Source organism: Dicentrarchus labrax, unplaced genomic scaffold (genome assembly GCF_905237075.1).
Source record: "Dicentrarchus labrax unplaced genomic scaffold, dlabrax2021, whole genome shotgun sequence".
In the NCBI taxonomy this organism is placed as follows: Eukaryota; Metazoa; Chordata; class Actinopteri; family Moronidae; genus Dicentrarchus; species Dicentrarchus labrax.
Genome location: NW_026136709.1, coordinates 11,401,099 through 11,414,589, shown reverse-complemented (window position 1 = coordinate 11,414,589; position 13,491 = coordinate 11,401,099). Strand labels below are relative to the sequence as shown.

Below are 13,491 nucleotides of genomic sequence, written 5' to 3'. Positions count from 1 at the left end.
CCTCCTGTGTAGTCCGCCATGGATGGTGGTTGGCAGCTGCTTTATGAGCACAGTCCTCGCTGCGAGTCATGCCGATTTATTTTTTTGCCCCCAGAAGCTGTCAAGAGAGAGAGAGAGAGAAAGAGAGACTTTAAAATATGTGATTCGGCCCACTGTTTACTAAAAAATCCAAACTACATTACACACAGAGAGAAAACTTACTTATACGCTGCTTATTATTCTTTGGAGTCCAAAACTTGGTCCAGTTCAAGCAGCAAAACCTTGACTTCTAATGGCTACATGTTAGCTTCTAGTATAGTGACAGAGATGTTGTGCTGCCAAGCCAGAGCCCAAGATGACTCATGATGACGTCCAGTGTTTACAAATTTACCAGCTGGCCATGTGTTCATTTGAAATGTCAGCAACTCTGAACACATTGCAGATGCATTCCGATGTATTTGCACTTGTAACAGGGGTTTGTTTGTAACAATTTGTTACAGTGTTTGGACTGTTGAATAGGTCTGACAGGAGACATCTGTGAATGACCTACTAACAGTCGAGCTGTTATATACATGGCAGAGCTCAGAACTAAGTCAAATGTTAAATCTATTTGACCCAGAAGTTTATATTTGTTGGTTTGAAGTTGCAGAAACAAACCTTAAGCAGTATTAGTGGTGATGAGACTTAAGGTTTTTATTATTAGAGATTCAAATTGTTCCAAATCTCATAGTATTTAATATTTTGCATTAGGGTTGCGTCGTTTTATCCGAGCCCCAGCCTGTCAAGCTGTGTAGAAAACATGGTATCAGTTTGCTTAAGATTAAGCACTTTTTGAAACTGGTGAGATAATTAGATAGGAAATGTATTTTTAATGCAATTTGATACTCTCAATATCAAATGTACCCCATCAATCATCGTATACCGTTTATACTATTATCCCTCAAGGTCTGTCCAGAATGAAAGTTTTTAAGCTTCAACTATTACTAAATGTTGAAAGTGAAACAATGCAAGGCATCGTATAATGTATAGTTTGTCATGTATAATGCTTTGCAGGGACACATATTTTCTAATGGTTGGAAGGGCTCACAGGCAACATTAAGCTTAAAAGCCACATCTATCTCCTCTAGTGAATTGTTGGTAGCAGATAAGCTGTACTGTTCTAGTTAACAATGGACAGGGTTTTCATTCAGATAAGCATCAGAGCTCTGTCATTTCATGTGTTACCTTGTCCAGATGTGCCATTGAACCACAGAAATTAAGGAATCAACAGACATTAATCTGTTGGGGCATTTAAATTGAATAATTTACATATATATCAGAACACTGACATTTATTTAATCAATGAAAGTTAATAATTTGTATATAAAGAAAATGTAAAATGTCGTAAGCCTAATTAAGATCAGGAGTGCTTCACCAAGTGTAGGAGAGTGTCAGAATTTCACACTGTATACTAATACTATAGAATACATACTGTAAACTAATGTTGAGAGAATATTTTAGAAGAGAAGTTGTAGTATTGTATTGCAGTGCACATAAAATGAATACATAGGTAAGTAAGTATGCGTAATGTCTTACGTTAAAAAAAGTTTGCGTAAGATATTTTGTTACTGTTCTATTTTTTTCCGTTTTCTATTACATGTTGCATTGTAGGACAAAAGTATTCATCAACAGCACAGTCAGAACATGTATTTAGCATAAATAATGGCATTTTAAGGTCTCCTTAATTTTGTAATTTTTCTTATGTGAATGTGCTTATATATTGATTGCACCTGAGGTTTGGGTGCACCTACATTACCTAGTGAGAGTGGCTGTACACTCAATAACAAGCACAATCTCTTAACATTTGTTGACAAATGTATAATTAATAAAAACATGTCTCCTGTGTGTTTGAGTGCTCCTCTGAATCTTAAAATAACAAAGCATTCACACACTCTGGCATTGGGTAGCATTTAAAAAATAAAAATAGGTAAAATTGGATCAGATAGCCATACTTTATTAAAATAAAACAGGTTGGCAGTATGTGCAGAATATCTTAACCAAACACCACTTGATGTTTTGTTTGTCTGGTCATCAGTTTCTTCACTTGAACTCAGTAACCTTTCGGTGCGTTGTTCTCCGAAATCTGGATTATAGCTGTTTATTTCATTGGATTATGGGCTCCGGTCAGATCAGAGATAATCTGAAAATGTGTAGAGGTAGGCTATTTAGGGTAGTGCAGCTGCATGTAGGGTAGCAATGCCTGTACTGCAACTTCAAGCCTGAGTCACATAAGGATCATTGAAATCAGGTTATAACTCGGAGTGAAAGAAAGTGGTTTTAAAATTGCTCTTGCGTCTTGTAAACCATACTGTTTGCTAACACAGTGTCAAAATATTAGGAATTGACAGAACTTTGTTGAAAGTATGAAAGTAAAGCAACATCAATAGCAACCAAGTCCTCTGTAGCCTTGTGGCCATGCAGCATCCACACAGCAGCAAATTGTGTCATTGTGAGTATTTTCATATCTCTGACAAGCTTTCTTCAACCTGTTTCATAGAAATGTGTGAAAGCGATCGAGTAAAGATTGTGCACTGTTTGAATGCAGTCTCTCTCTATGTGTGGTACAACAAGGTTGTGTTATGTGTGTTGCCAACACCTCTAACAAAGAATTATCATTGATAACTGTGTTTTGACATTAACAATACCAATGATTCTGCCATGTCTCTGGGGCTTAAAATATGTTGTAGCACCGGAAATTCTGTCAGCTGTCAGTGGCGTGATATAAAGACAACAGTAGTGTAGGATTGGGTGATTGGACACTTTTTTTTAAACCAATTTTTTGGTGCTATTTTTGTCCTTTTTTGTGCTAATTTAGTGATATTCCTCTGAAGGATGAGATCCGCTCAGTGACAGACGGCTACTGCACAGCAGAATGATTGAGAGGATAAACAGCTGTAGAGCCTGTGTATTTTCACATCTGAACTGCTGTTAATTAAGGGTTTATTTCAACTACTGGGAAATACAATTACAAGGTGATTCACAGAGGCTCCAAACAAGTCTCTAACTCTGGGGAAGATGAGGACACAGGACAGGAGAGGGATAGACCAGGAGAGGAGAGCCATGAAGTAGGTAGAGGAGCTAGGGAGGTTGGGGCCAGCACATAGAGCCAGAATATTTTCACATCTAGCTCTGTTAGTGGTAATTGTTGGAATAGTGGAAAGACTAATAATTGTTTCTGTCGAGTTTGAATGAAGTATGCTTTAAGATCAGATCTAAAAAGGGTCTTAGTTCAGTATAAGAGGAGTCTTGAATTCAGAAGGTGTATGTTTGTATTTTTTTCTGTTTTAATGAGGAAAATAGTTGCTTTCTTACTTTCCTTTCTTGACATTTGGTGAGTGTATTTTCTTTATGAGCGCCTTTAGAGCTTGTCGCACATAGTTAACTTGCTGCTTATCTCCCAGCTGAAACCACTGGGACGGTGATTATGGGGTGTCTGGGGGCACTTGCGCAGCATACACGCACGTGACTATATCGGAAATTGACAAATGTTGGACGGTTGCTGGTTGGAAAATTTTAACACATCGCTCAACCCTACAGTAGTGTTTTCAGCAGTATGTCAGATCAAAACACTGTTCAGTTCTGCATTCAGACCAGTTAATTCAGATACAAGTTTTGGCACAATAGTTGGAAGTGGAGATATTTGTAAAGATGTTATCAAGTGTATTCTATAGTATAAAATGTAGTTTTTGTTTTGGTTGTTGTAACTTAATTTAATGCCCCTGTGTCTCTCTTCAGCCTGCTATGGCATCGTGCAGGTGCCCACTGGTCCTTGGTTCTGCAGAAAGTGTGAATCTCAGGAGAGAGCAGCCCGCGTGGTGAGTCACACAATCCATCTATCCATTCATCAGTTATGAGTGAACTCTTGGAATAACACCTATCTATCTGCGATCATTTGTAAAGAAAATAGTGCCAGGTTAGGTCTTGTATCATGTGTCTCTTCAAATAGCTTGGAACAAACGGACAAAAAGTTAAAATAACACAATGTATTTTGAAGACATTGTAATGTTTCATCACCATGGGTAGTCCATATTTTCCACTGTTGGTGGTCCTGTTCAGTGTCGGTTATTAACATTCGAGGGAGGACTAACGCATAATGTTGAGGAGAAGTGCTGATGAGAAAACATCTTTGAGTTGGTTCTGAATGCGAGTTGTCCAGTGTTTCCAATTATTGGAGTTATTATGTGAGGTAACCCAAAGCAATGGAGATGGGTCATTATTTACGACCGCCTGTAATTCCCAATATTTGTGTGCAGCCTGCACAGCAGGGCTGGATGATAACAGAACAAACTAACTATCTTTGGTTTAGCATCATTTAAAATGGACAGCTTGGTGAAAGAAAATCAAATGTTCTAAAATGCCCTCACATGTGAAAATACATTGCACCCACACTAGTGTTTTGGGTTTATTTAAAAGAACAGTTTATTATTTAATATCTAAAAAGATAAAATCATGTCATGCGATTACAGTGGTAGATAATGAACAATAAATATTGGCATATTGCCAGCCTTACTGTTTGGCTTAGTGGATATATATGTGGTGAACTGAACTGCAGCGTAACAGGTCAGATGTTTAGGAAGCTGACGGCTTTATAGAGGCGTTCTTTGGCTTTTTTAAACCAAGAAACCTAAGAAGGAGTTGTATTGTACTAAATTACACTAGTTATCACAGAACACTGGTATTGTTGTCATTCGTGAGACTTGAAAGCTTGCTTGTGTTGTTCAGCCCATTATCGTTTCATCTTACATCCCTATACAGCTTGGTATGAGCTGTAGTATCAAAGGCATTTTAAGTACAGAAATTATATTAGAGGTCTGCACAGACTGCCTGCTACTGCCACTTTTTTCGCCACAGCCTCCGCCAGCAGGATTTTCTGTGGCATGAGCCATCTCCTGCTGTCCTTTGACCTTAGCCTGCCGGTCAGCCTTGTATTCTGTACCAGTTACCATCATATTTCACCAAATGGTTTTTAATCCTGATTGGAAAGCTTTAAAAAAAGATTATCATAAATGCTGTTTGAGTGAGGCCAAATACAATTTGTGTGTGGCATACTATGGCCTGCAAACATCGACCTATATACTGTAGTCTGCATCATAACAGCACATGACAATGATACTGTCCAGGCAGGAATGTGGGCATGGAAAGTCTTCATTCACTTCATTCCCAATTGCTGCAGGACCGTTGTACTGACCCGCTCACCCACACACCTCTGAATCATGTCGCTTAGGTCTGAACTGAATTGTGTTAAAGAGCTTCTATACTTTGGACGTTGTTGTTTTTTTTTGTGAAACTGGTATGGCTTGCTGAGTTTAAACTTAATATGACCTCGGCAAACCTCTAAGGACAAGATTTACTCCTGTACTTGTTGATACAAGCGCTGGGAATGATCTGCCGACTTGCTGTATTCATGTGTGGCACAGGGCAAAGTTTCTTTAGCAGACATTTAGCAGGATAACGAAGTGTTCCTCCAATCTCTTTACCAGATGAAGTAAATAAGGTTTCTCTTTTACATGGTGTCTAAGAAAAGAGTTTATGGCAGAAAGTCAACAATAAGAAGGTCACATACATGTAAATGCTTTGAACATTGCAGAGCTGTTAAGTAGCGTCCAAGTGTACAAAATCTTTACATCAAAAGTAAAGTATTAAACAGCCAAACATCATTCTCCTTGAAGGAATCTGTGTACCATCAACTTCATTCTAGACAAATACAAAATATGGGTGAGGTATTCCTTTTTTAAGGTGATAAAATGTACTCGTACAAAAGTATTTAAAAAGTGTTGGCAGTTCCATGAGTTACATTGTCTGCAAAGTTAAGGTAATACTTTTTAATTGACAGAGTGCTTTCATGAAAATGAAAAATAAATGTAATAATGTAAAGTCCTCAACATCCTACAAATTGTTACTTTAATGAAACAGGGATAGATAATGACCAGTGATACTTGTTTTCCTCTCAGATTTGACAAATAAAGTAAGGGTGTTCCGATCAGGGATTTTTATTTTTATTATTCACTATTCTTAACAACATTGTTTATTAAATATCATTATTAAATTTTGATTTGGCAACTGTGTATTTATTGACAGGCAATATGTTAAATATGACACAACTTAAACAGCAGCCTGTTCCTGGTTATTGGGAGCAGCTTAGAGCTCTGTTTACTCACAAAATACTTTGCACTTGCATTTTCCCTTTCCCCTCACACACACCTACACTTCTGTCTCGTACACACCGGCTGCCCTGCCTCTTTCTACTTCTCTCTCCATCTATCATACAGGCTGTGTATGTGCTCTGTTACTTTCAGCAGTAAGTTGTTTAAAGTCTCCCAAGAAACACAACTCACGTTTTGAATGTCTTCACCCGTGATTCTGTTCTCACAGCAGCAGGTGAACCGCGCATTAACAAGGAGGTTTGTTAATGATGTTGCATATCGAAAATTGAACTGTTGCTTTACCTGCTCCTTGCTTGTTAAACATCCACCAGATCTCTCTCTCTCTCTCTCTCTCTCTCGCTCTCGCTCTCGCTTGCTCTCTCTGTCGGTTTTTCTGTAAAATACGAAAGTCCCTGACCGTTAATATACCGGGTTGCCTGACCAGTATGTCAAAGACTTAATAATCTTCCCGTGGAATGACATAAATGCATCAGCTGATCGCATATAGAGACCGCCGATCAAACTAATAAGAGCGAATATAGGCCGGTTACAATCAGTGGCCGATCAATCGGAGCACCCTTAAAATAAAGCATCCACCCCCTTACCTGAATTGAGTAGTCTGAAATAAATTGATCTGCAGACCTTGTTTTCTGTTGCAGATCACACACACTGCTCTTTGTAACATGTAGTTGAGGCCTTAAGATGAGCAACACCAGCTGATTTCTGAGTTGAGGAAGAGTTGAATTGTCAGGTTTAGAGCAACAGAATAAAATTGATTGAGCACTTGTATTTACTGACACACACACTCACACACACACACACACACACACACACACACACACACACACACACACACACACACACACACACACACACTTGAAGAAAGAAACAGCCATAGGTGGCAGATAATGAGGGTGTTTCCTCAGAGTTTCTGGCCTTCTCCAGTTTATCTCACATGCTGGCATATTTGTCATACTTCTGTGTTTACCTCACCCTAAATGACGTTGACTCATTGTTTCTGACTTTGTGTTTCTTCTTTACCCACAGAGGTGTGAGCTGTGTCCCCATAAAGATGGAGCCCTCAAGAGGACAGACAACGGAGGTAGAATCCCTCTCAGCTCTCACACAGACACACACAGACACACACGCACACACGCATACACATCTGTGGCGAGCCTCTTGTGTATTTTGTCATTAATTGCATGTCACCGGCAAGTTTAAGGGGTGTGAGCGTGCTGGGAGAGTTATGTTGCTGTTTGTTGTGTGTGCTGCCTCTCTCTACCGTCCTTGCCAGTCCATGTTTTATGAGTGTGTGTGTGTATGTTTATGAGGGGGCGGGACAGGATGGGTATAGTGCATGGCCTGTGAGGAGTCTCCTCTCTGGGTTCATTGGGAGGTCAGCTTGGTGGAGACTGTAAATATTCTGTGTGTGTGTGTGTGTGTGTGTGTGTGTGTGTGTGTGTGTGTGTGTGTGTGTGTGTGTGTGTGTGTGTGTGTGTGTGTTTGAGTCAGTCAGAGAGAGAGAGAGGCACAGCTGTGGGATTGTGTCCAGGCCTGCAGGGAGGCATCAGGACAACACTAGCACATACCGTTTTACTACTTTCTCTTTTATTTTACCCTTCCCATGACCCCTCTCTCCCTCTCTTTTTCCTCCCATTTTTCTCTCACCATCTCTTAACCCTACCATCCACTTCTGTGCTCTTGTCAGTTCCTCTTCACTTGTTGATCTGTGTGGTAGTTGCTGTTATTTCAGGTGGGACAGTAATAAAGCAGAGCAAAGGTATTAGTCTGAAATAGGTATTTGATCCGGCAACATATAGCAGGCCGAGAAGAAAGAAAAGACACAGAGCTGTTTGTCCTGGCCTCCTTTTTTTTGTATTTTAAGTTGTAGATAGCCTGTAAATGTTGGTGCTCTCATATCAAGAAGTTAAAGATGATAACATGTTAAAAGACTTTATACAATTAAAGGTTTCAGACATATCTGTCACATTCATAAATTTAAGGAGTTTTGGTGTAAAATCAGCAGATTGTAGTCTTCCTGCAGGACAGGGTACTAAGGACTATTAGAACTGTGGCAGTAGTATGAAACATTTTGAATTAGAGCTTGAGTCTGTCACTCTTGAGCACATTGCTGATTGTACTGATGTGGTTTTACTATTAATTTGACTTGCCACTGTAAGTGCAACAAGAACTTAACTTAGTTTTGTTCTTTACCTGGTGTTGTCTCATGGTTTTACAGTGGTTTACCACAGAAGGCTATAAAGCCATTATCATGAACTGACAGCCATTTGCTTCTTTTTTTTGTTTTATTTGATATCAAAACATACTTCAGATTTGCTATCAACCAAATTGAAGCTCGTTCTCTCAGCACATTGGACTTGATAACTTCTTGGAGAAAGGGAGGTTCGTAAAGAAATCCTTTGTTAGGGTAAAATGCTTAGTTTGAGGAGGAAGGCTGTGCCGCTTTTATAGTCCTGTTTTATAGGCGTCTTCCAGATTCTTGGAGGGACTTCAAAACAACAACATGCCCCCATTTCACACCCGCTGCCTCCCCTCCATCCCGCCCTCTGCCGTCCTCCCCCTGCCCCGCTCACCAGGTCAAAGGCAGGTCAGGGGTTCAACTGTAAGTTTAAGCCTGTTTTTGTTTCCGCTATGGGGAAAAACAGACACCTCCAGTGTGGCAGGAGACTCCCACCTCTATTTGACCTCCTGTTGACCTCCATCTGCTCCTCCTCAGCTCGTCGTCAATTCTGCTGCCACTCCACCATGCCCCACTGTCATTCCACCGCCCCCAGTTAGTCTTCACTGACAGGCAGCTGTGTGTGTGTTAGGGCTCAATAAATGGCTACTTAGATAGATTAACTACCAGTTTGCAAATTAAAATATTTACGAGTCCAGACCACATTTATGTCAAAGAAATATTATCCACTGCTGGTGTTTGGTCTTTTCCAGTTCCGCTTTACATTGACAGCTAACCAAAAGTTAAGTTTCATGGACTGACAAGGAACACATTCAAAGGACTGCTGCCTTTCACTGAGTCTGAAGGCTTTATTTTATCTTCACTAAGGGTCACAAAGAGCTCAGAAGGAAATTCCTGGACATGAGCATTTGTCAAAACTGTACCAGACTTTGTTTAGACTGTGCACATGAAGTCAGAGGAGATGATCTATCATGTAGTGCAACATGATGGGTGACAAGGAGGACCATCATTGGCTGTCAGGGTTTGTTTGATCCACACCAGAGTCCGAGGAGTTACAACTCTAAAGAATGTGCAGAAGAATTCAAATATCCAATGCAGTTTTGCCACATTGGTAAATTTGCAACCAACAAATCAAATGAGTTGATAACAAATATACATTCTGAACAGTTTTCTTACTGTTCAAGGCATTAGCAGATGGTTTATAAATCTTCATGCAAACTCTCTAGCATTTTCACAAACAACATTTTGCTGTCATGTCTGCAGTGGCTGATGCTTGTTTTCTGTCTGTCTTTGCAGGCTGGGCCCATGTAGTTTGTGCCCTTTACATACCCGAGGTAGAATTCGCCAACGTGTCAACTATGGAGCCTATAGTACTCCAGTCTGTGCCACATGAGCGCTACAACAAAGTAAGAAAATCTATCTATGCATTTAGACATGCAGCAAAATCCCATGTGAAATGTAATTATGAGGAACGGAATCTGTTTTTGAATTAAAATGGTTTTCTTAACTGTGTGTGTGTAGACGTGTTATATCTGTGAGGACCAGGGCAGAGAAAGTAAAGCAGCTACTGGAGCCTGTATGACCTGCAACAAACATGGCTGCAGGCAGGCCTTCCATGTCACATGGTGAGACCCATTCACATCACATTAATCTCACAAAGACAAAGAAGGAGATTGTTTCTTCACTCAGACTCAAGTAAAGACTGTTACAATTTGTATACTGTTAACCTTTGAGATACTGTGGGTATTTCCATGCATCTCAGTGGTTCAAGTGCTTAGAATAACCTTTTTCACATGTTAATACTGCCAACATGACATTTTAAATTAGTTCCCTGTGAATGCTTGTGTTGCTGTAGTTTGAGAGTTGAGATTTAAAAACTGTAATGACTAAACAGCCTGCTTCTTTTTATGCCACTTCTTCTTTGCATCCTTGTGTGCATCATATTTCATGTTCAGCTCTTGTTGATACGATGATTCTTATTGTGCTACAGTGTTACACACACATTTTGAAAAGATGTTCTTTTGCATTCATTTGATGTCTTTTTCACGACTTTCTGCCGCAGTGCCCAGTTTGCAGGGTTGTTATGTGAGGAACAAGGGTCGGACGCAGACAATGTCAAGTACTGTGGATATTGCAAATACCACCACAGCAAATTGGTAAGTGTCCTCTTATATTTGTGTCGTATTCCACAGATAGCACGTCTTTTGATACTCTAAACCATAACTTTACATGTCACTAGACAGTATCATTCTTCTCAGCTGAAATATTGATTTGTAGCCTTATCCTATTTTTGCACATATGAGGACAAATAATGTGTTTTTTGATTTGATATTAAGTTTCCAGTGATCAATCATACACTGCATCAGTTAACTCGGGAACAAGGTTGTGTTCTTGTAAAACTACAATTTGACATGTGTCCACAGTAAATGAAAAGTCTCGCTCTCTAGCTTGTATTACACTCATGCATACACTGTCTCTCCCCGAGAACTGAGCATTTAAGTATGAAACCCCTCTAACTGTTGTGCATAACCCCTTGCAGCAGCAACTGTGTTGGTTGCATGTGACTATACGTATATACATAGAGTATCTTGAAGAATTCTGTACCTATTCATTAGTGTTTTTTGTTCCAGTAACTTAAAGCATGGGTGACTAGATATAATACACACATATTGTTATACCTGTACACAGTGAAAAAATATCTCTAAATCCTGTGAATGACTTCACTTCTTCTCTCATTTTCTTCTGTCTCTACTTCTCTTAGCGCTTTCCATCCCTGTCCTTCCCCTCAATAGTACTCTCCTCATTTCTCCACCTCTCCATCTTTTGTCCAACCTTTCCTCCGTTGACGGTTTCCTGCTTGTCCTCTCTCTCTCCTCAGTCAGCTTCCGGTCTCTGTTGGCCTCTGCCCCCCTTTCCCTCCAAGTATCTTTTTCTCCCATATGTTTCCTCTTTCACTAGACCAATGAATCCATCCCCCCACTGCTTGTCTCTCTTCCACCTGTCCTTTACCCTCCATCTACCCCTTTTCATCTACTATTATTCCTCCTCCCTCCCTGATCCCTCTAATCTCTCTAACAGTGGCCCATCGTCCCCTCTACTCTCTCGTGTATTGGTACTAAGCCCAAAGTGGGCACAGCGGGTTCGGTTTGCAGGTGCTGGATGGGGTCCTTTTTGAGCGTGGTTTTTACTGTACAGTCAAACAAGGCTAATCAGCTTAATTGTTATTTATGTATTTTAAATTCTTTGGAAAAATCAAATTTCAGTGATTTTATTTTCTAGGTTTCCTAATGACTTGTCCTGTCACTTAGCTTTTATTATTTGGTCACGAGGTTTAGCAGTGTCTTATGTGCTGCATTGTTTAAATTGGACGCAAGGTTTAAAAAAAAAAAAGTTGCAATGTCAGTTTTTTAGTGTTTGAGAAGCCTTTTTTACTCTTTCTCTAGACAGTATAGAATAAAAAGTATTAAGCATTACGGTTAACCTAAAGAAGACAGTCACAATTGGCATTCACTCCTAAGTGACACATTACTGGTTTCTTGTCCTCTATCACTGTGATCTACCTAATCTTCGTAGTCTGTTAGCCTTGCTCTGACTATGCAGCCAGCATAATGCAAACCTGATAGGTGCATAGCTAGCCATTGTCAAGCAGAATTCAATCAGATAAGAGAAGAATGAAAAGGATAGGCATATCAACACACACATCCAACAACTGGATATGCAGAAGAAATGTGTTTTCAGCACACACATTCCCTGAAAGATGTCCTGCTGTGTTCCAGATTTTGTTCCACCTCTCTCAATAGTTAACAACCTATCACAAGGTGTATGCATGTACACACTCAGCATCAGCTGGGGGAGGGACACAAATATGAAAAACAGGAACGTGACTTGATTATTATGATTTCTGGAACAGTGGTAGGATGGAAACACAAAACAGGCTTTGTGGTGCCCACACACACACACACACACACACACACACACACACACACACACACACACACACACAGATGACATTTTGCAATGTTAACAAACGCTGATGGAAAGACTCATGCTGTTATATTGATCCCGTATGAATGGCTTTGGATGCTGGGGCATAATGTCATTAAGCTAGGATTGTATGGATGACAGGAATGTACGAGATGGAATCAATGACGAGGAAAGCAATGTTGTTAGCAGAGTGGGTTTTATAAAATACCACTTGATGGATGTTTACGGCATGTTAGCAATATATGGTATTTGACTGGACTCAGTCAGTAGCCAAATCTAATTTCAAACTTAGATTATTTTTTTTTTAGTGTAGATTACAGTGAAATTTCTCCTTGGCTAGAGATTTCATCAACACTATGTATGAATAATTTGTAAGTGCACTCGTTGACACATCGGCTTTATTTTTCCAATCATCTACACTGGGTGTTGCTGGCACATGGTTGCATTTGGTTTCAACCATATTCTGTGACTGTGATTGGCAAACCTTATTGCATAACTTTCTATCACTGGCTCTTCCAAAGCGACTGTTAGCAGTAAAAACATGTTTACAGTGCAGTTAAGTTACATTCATTGAATGGAAAATGTAACAAAGCTGAAAATCTATCCCTGAAAAAGGGGCAAAGAAAATGTGTTGCAGAGTGATACAAGTTCATTCTTCTATCTTTTTTGCAAGTTGAGACATCATGTTTTTCTTTTCTATGCTTGTCCTGTAAGGTTGAATGATAATCTAGTGTTTAACAAGAGGTTTTTATTGTTCTTCTGTCGGAGCAGTAAATTCTTAACTCTTTGGTACGTGTTAACTTGCAGTGTGTCAGCATGGAAATCCAGATTTAGACTTTTAAAGGGAGAAAATTGCCATGTGACTCAGACAATGAGCTCTATGTGAGGCCAGAAGAGGAGGATTTATCTCACAATGCACCAGGTTGAGTAAGGTTTACAAGAAATTCCAAAAGAAACAGTCTCTGGTCATAGATGTGTACTTTTGAACAGAGACTGGACAAGACAACACAAGCCTTGATCTTTCCCTGGAGGTAATATGGCTATAATTTGAGAATGTAGTTGTTTATCACCATGGCAACACATACTTTTAGCTGGCTTGGGCTGAGATCGATAACCCAAGACTCCTCAAAAGTGTGCCATAATGCC

The 13,491-nt window shown here is 39.7% G+C and overlaps 1 protein-coding gene across 4 annotated transcripts in view; it reads left to right on the top strand.

Annotated features, from left to right (window-relative positions):
• The window catches only part of mllt10 (MLLT10 histone lysine methyltransferase DOT1L cofactor), a 44,363-nt gene that overhangs the window by 567 nt on the left and 30,305 nt on the right, over positions 1-13,491 (top strand). For 3 of the 4 annotated variants that reach the window (XM_051410464.1, XM_051410463.1, XM_051410462.1), the window contains exons 2-6: positions 3,754-3,833; positions 7,209-7,263; positions 9,658-9,767; positions 9,883-9,986; positions 10,424-10,517. In XM_051410464.1, the coding sequence (XP_051266424.1) occupies positions 3,754-3,833; positions 7,209-7,263; positions 9,658-9,767; positions 9,883-9,986; positions 10,424-10,517 (443 nt within the window). The remainder of the gene's footprint in view (positions 1-3,753; positions 3,834-7,208; positions 7,264-9,657; positions 9,768-9,882; positions 9,987-10,423; positions 10,518-13,491) is intronic. The other variant, XM_051410465.1, reaches the window with a different exon arrangement.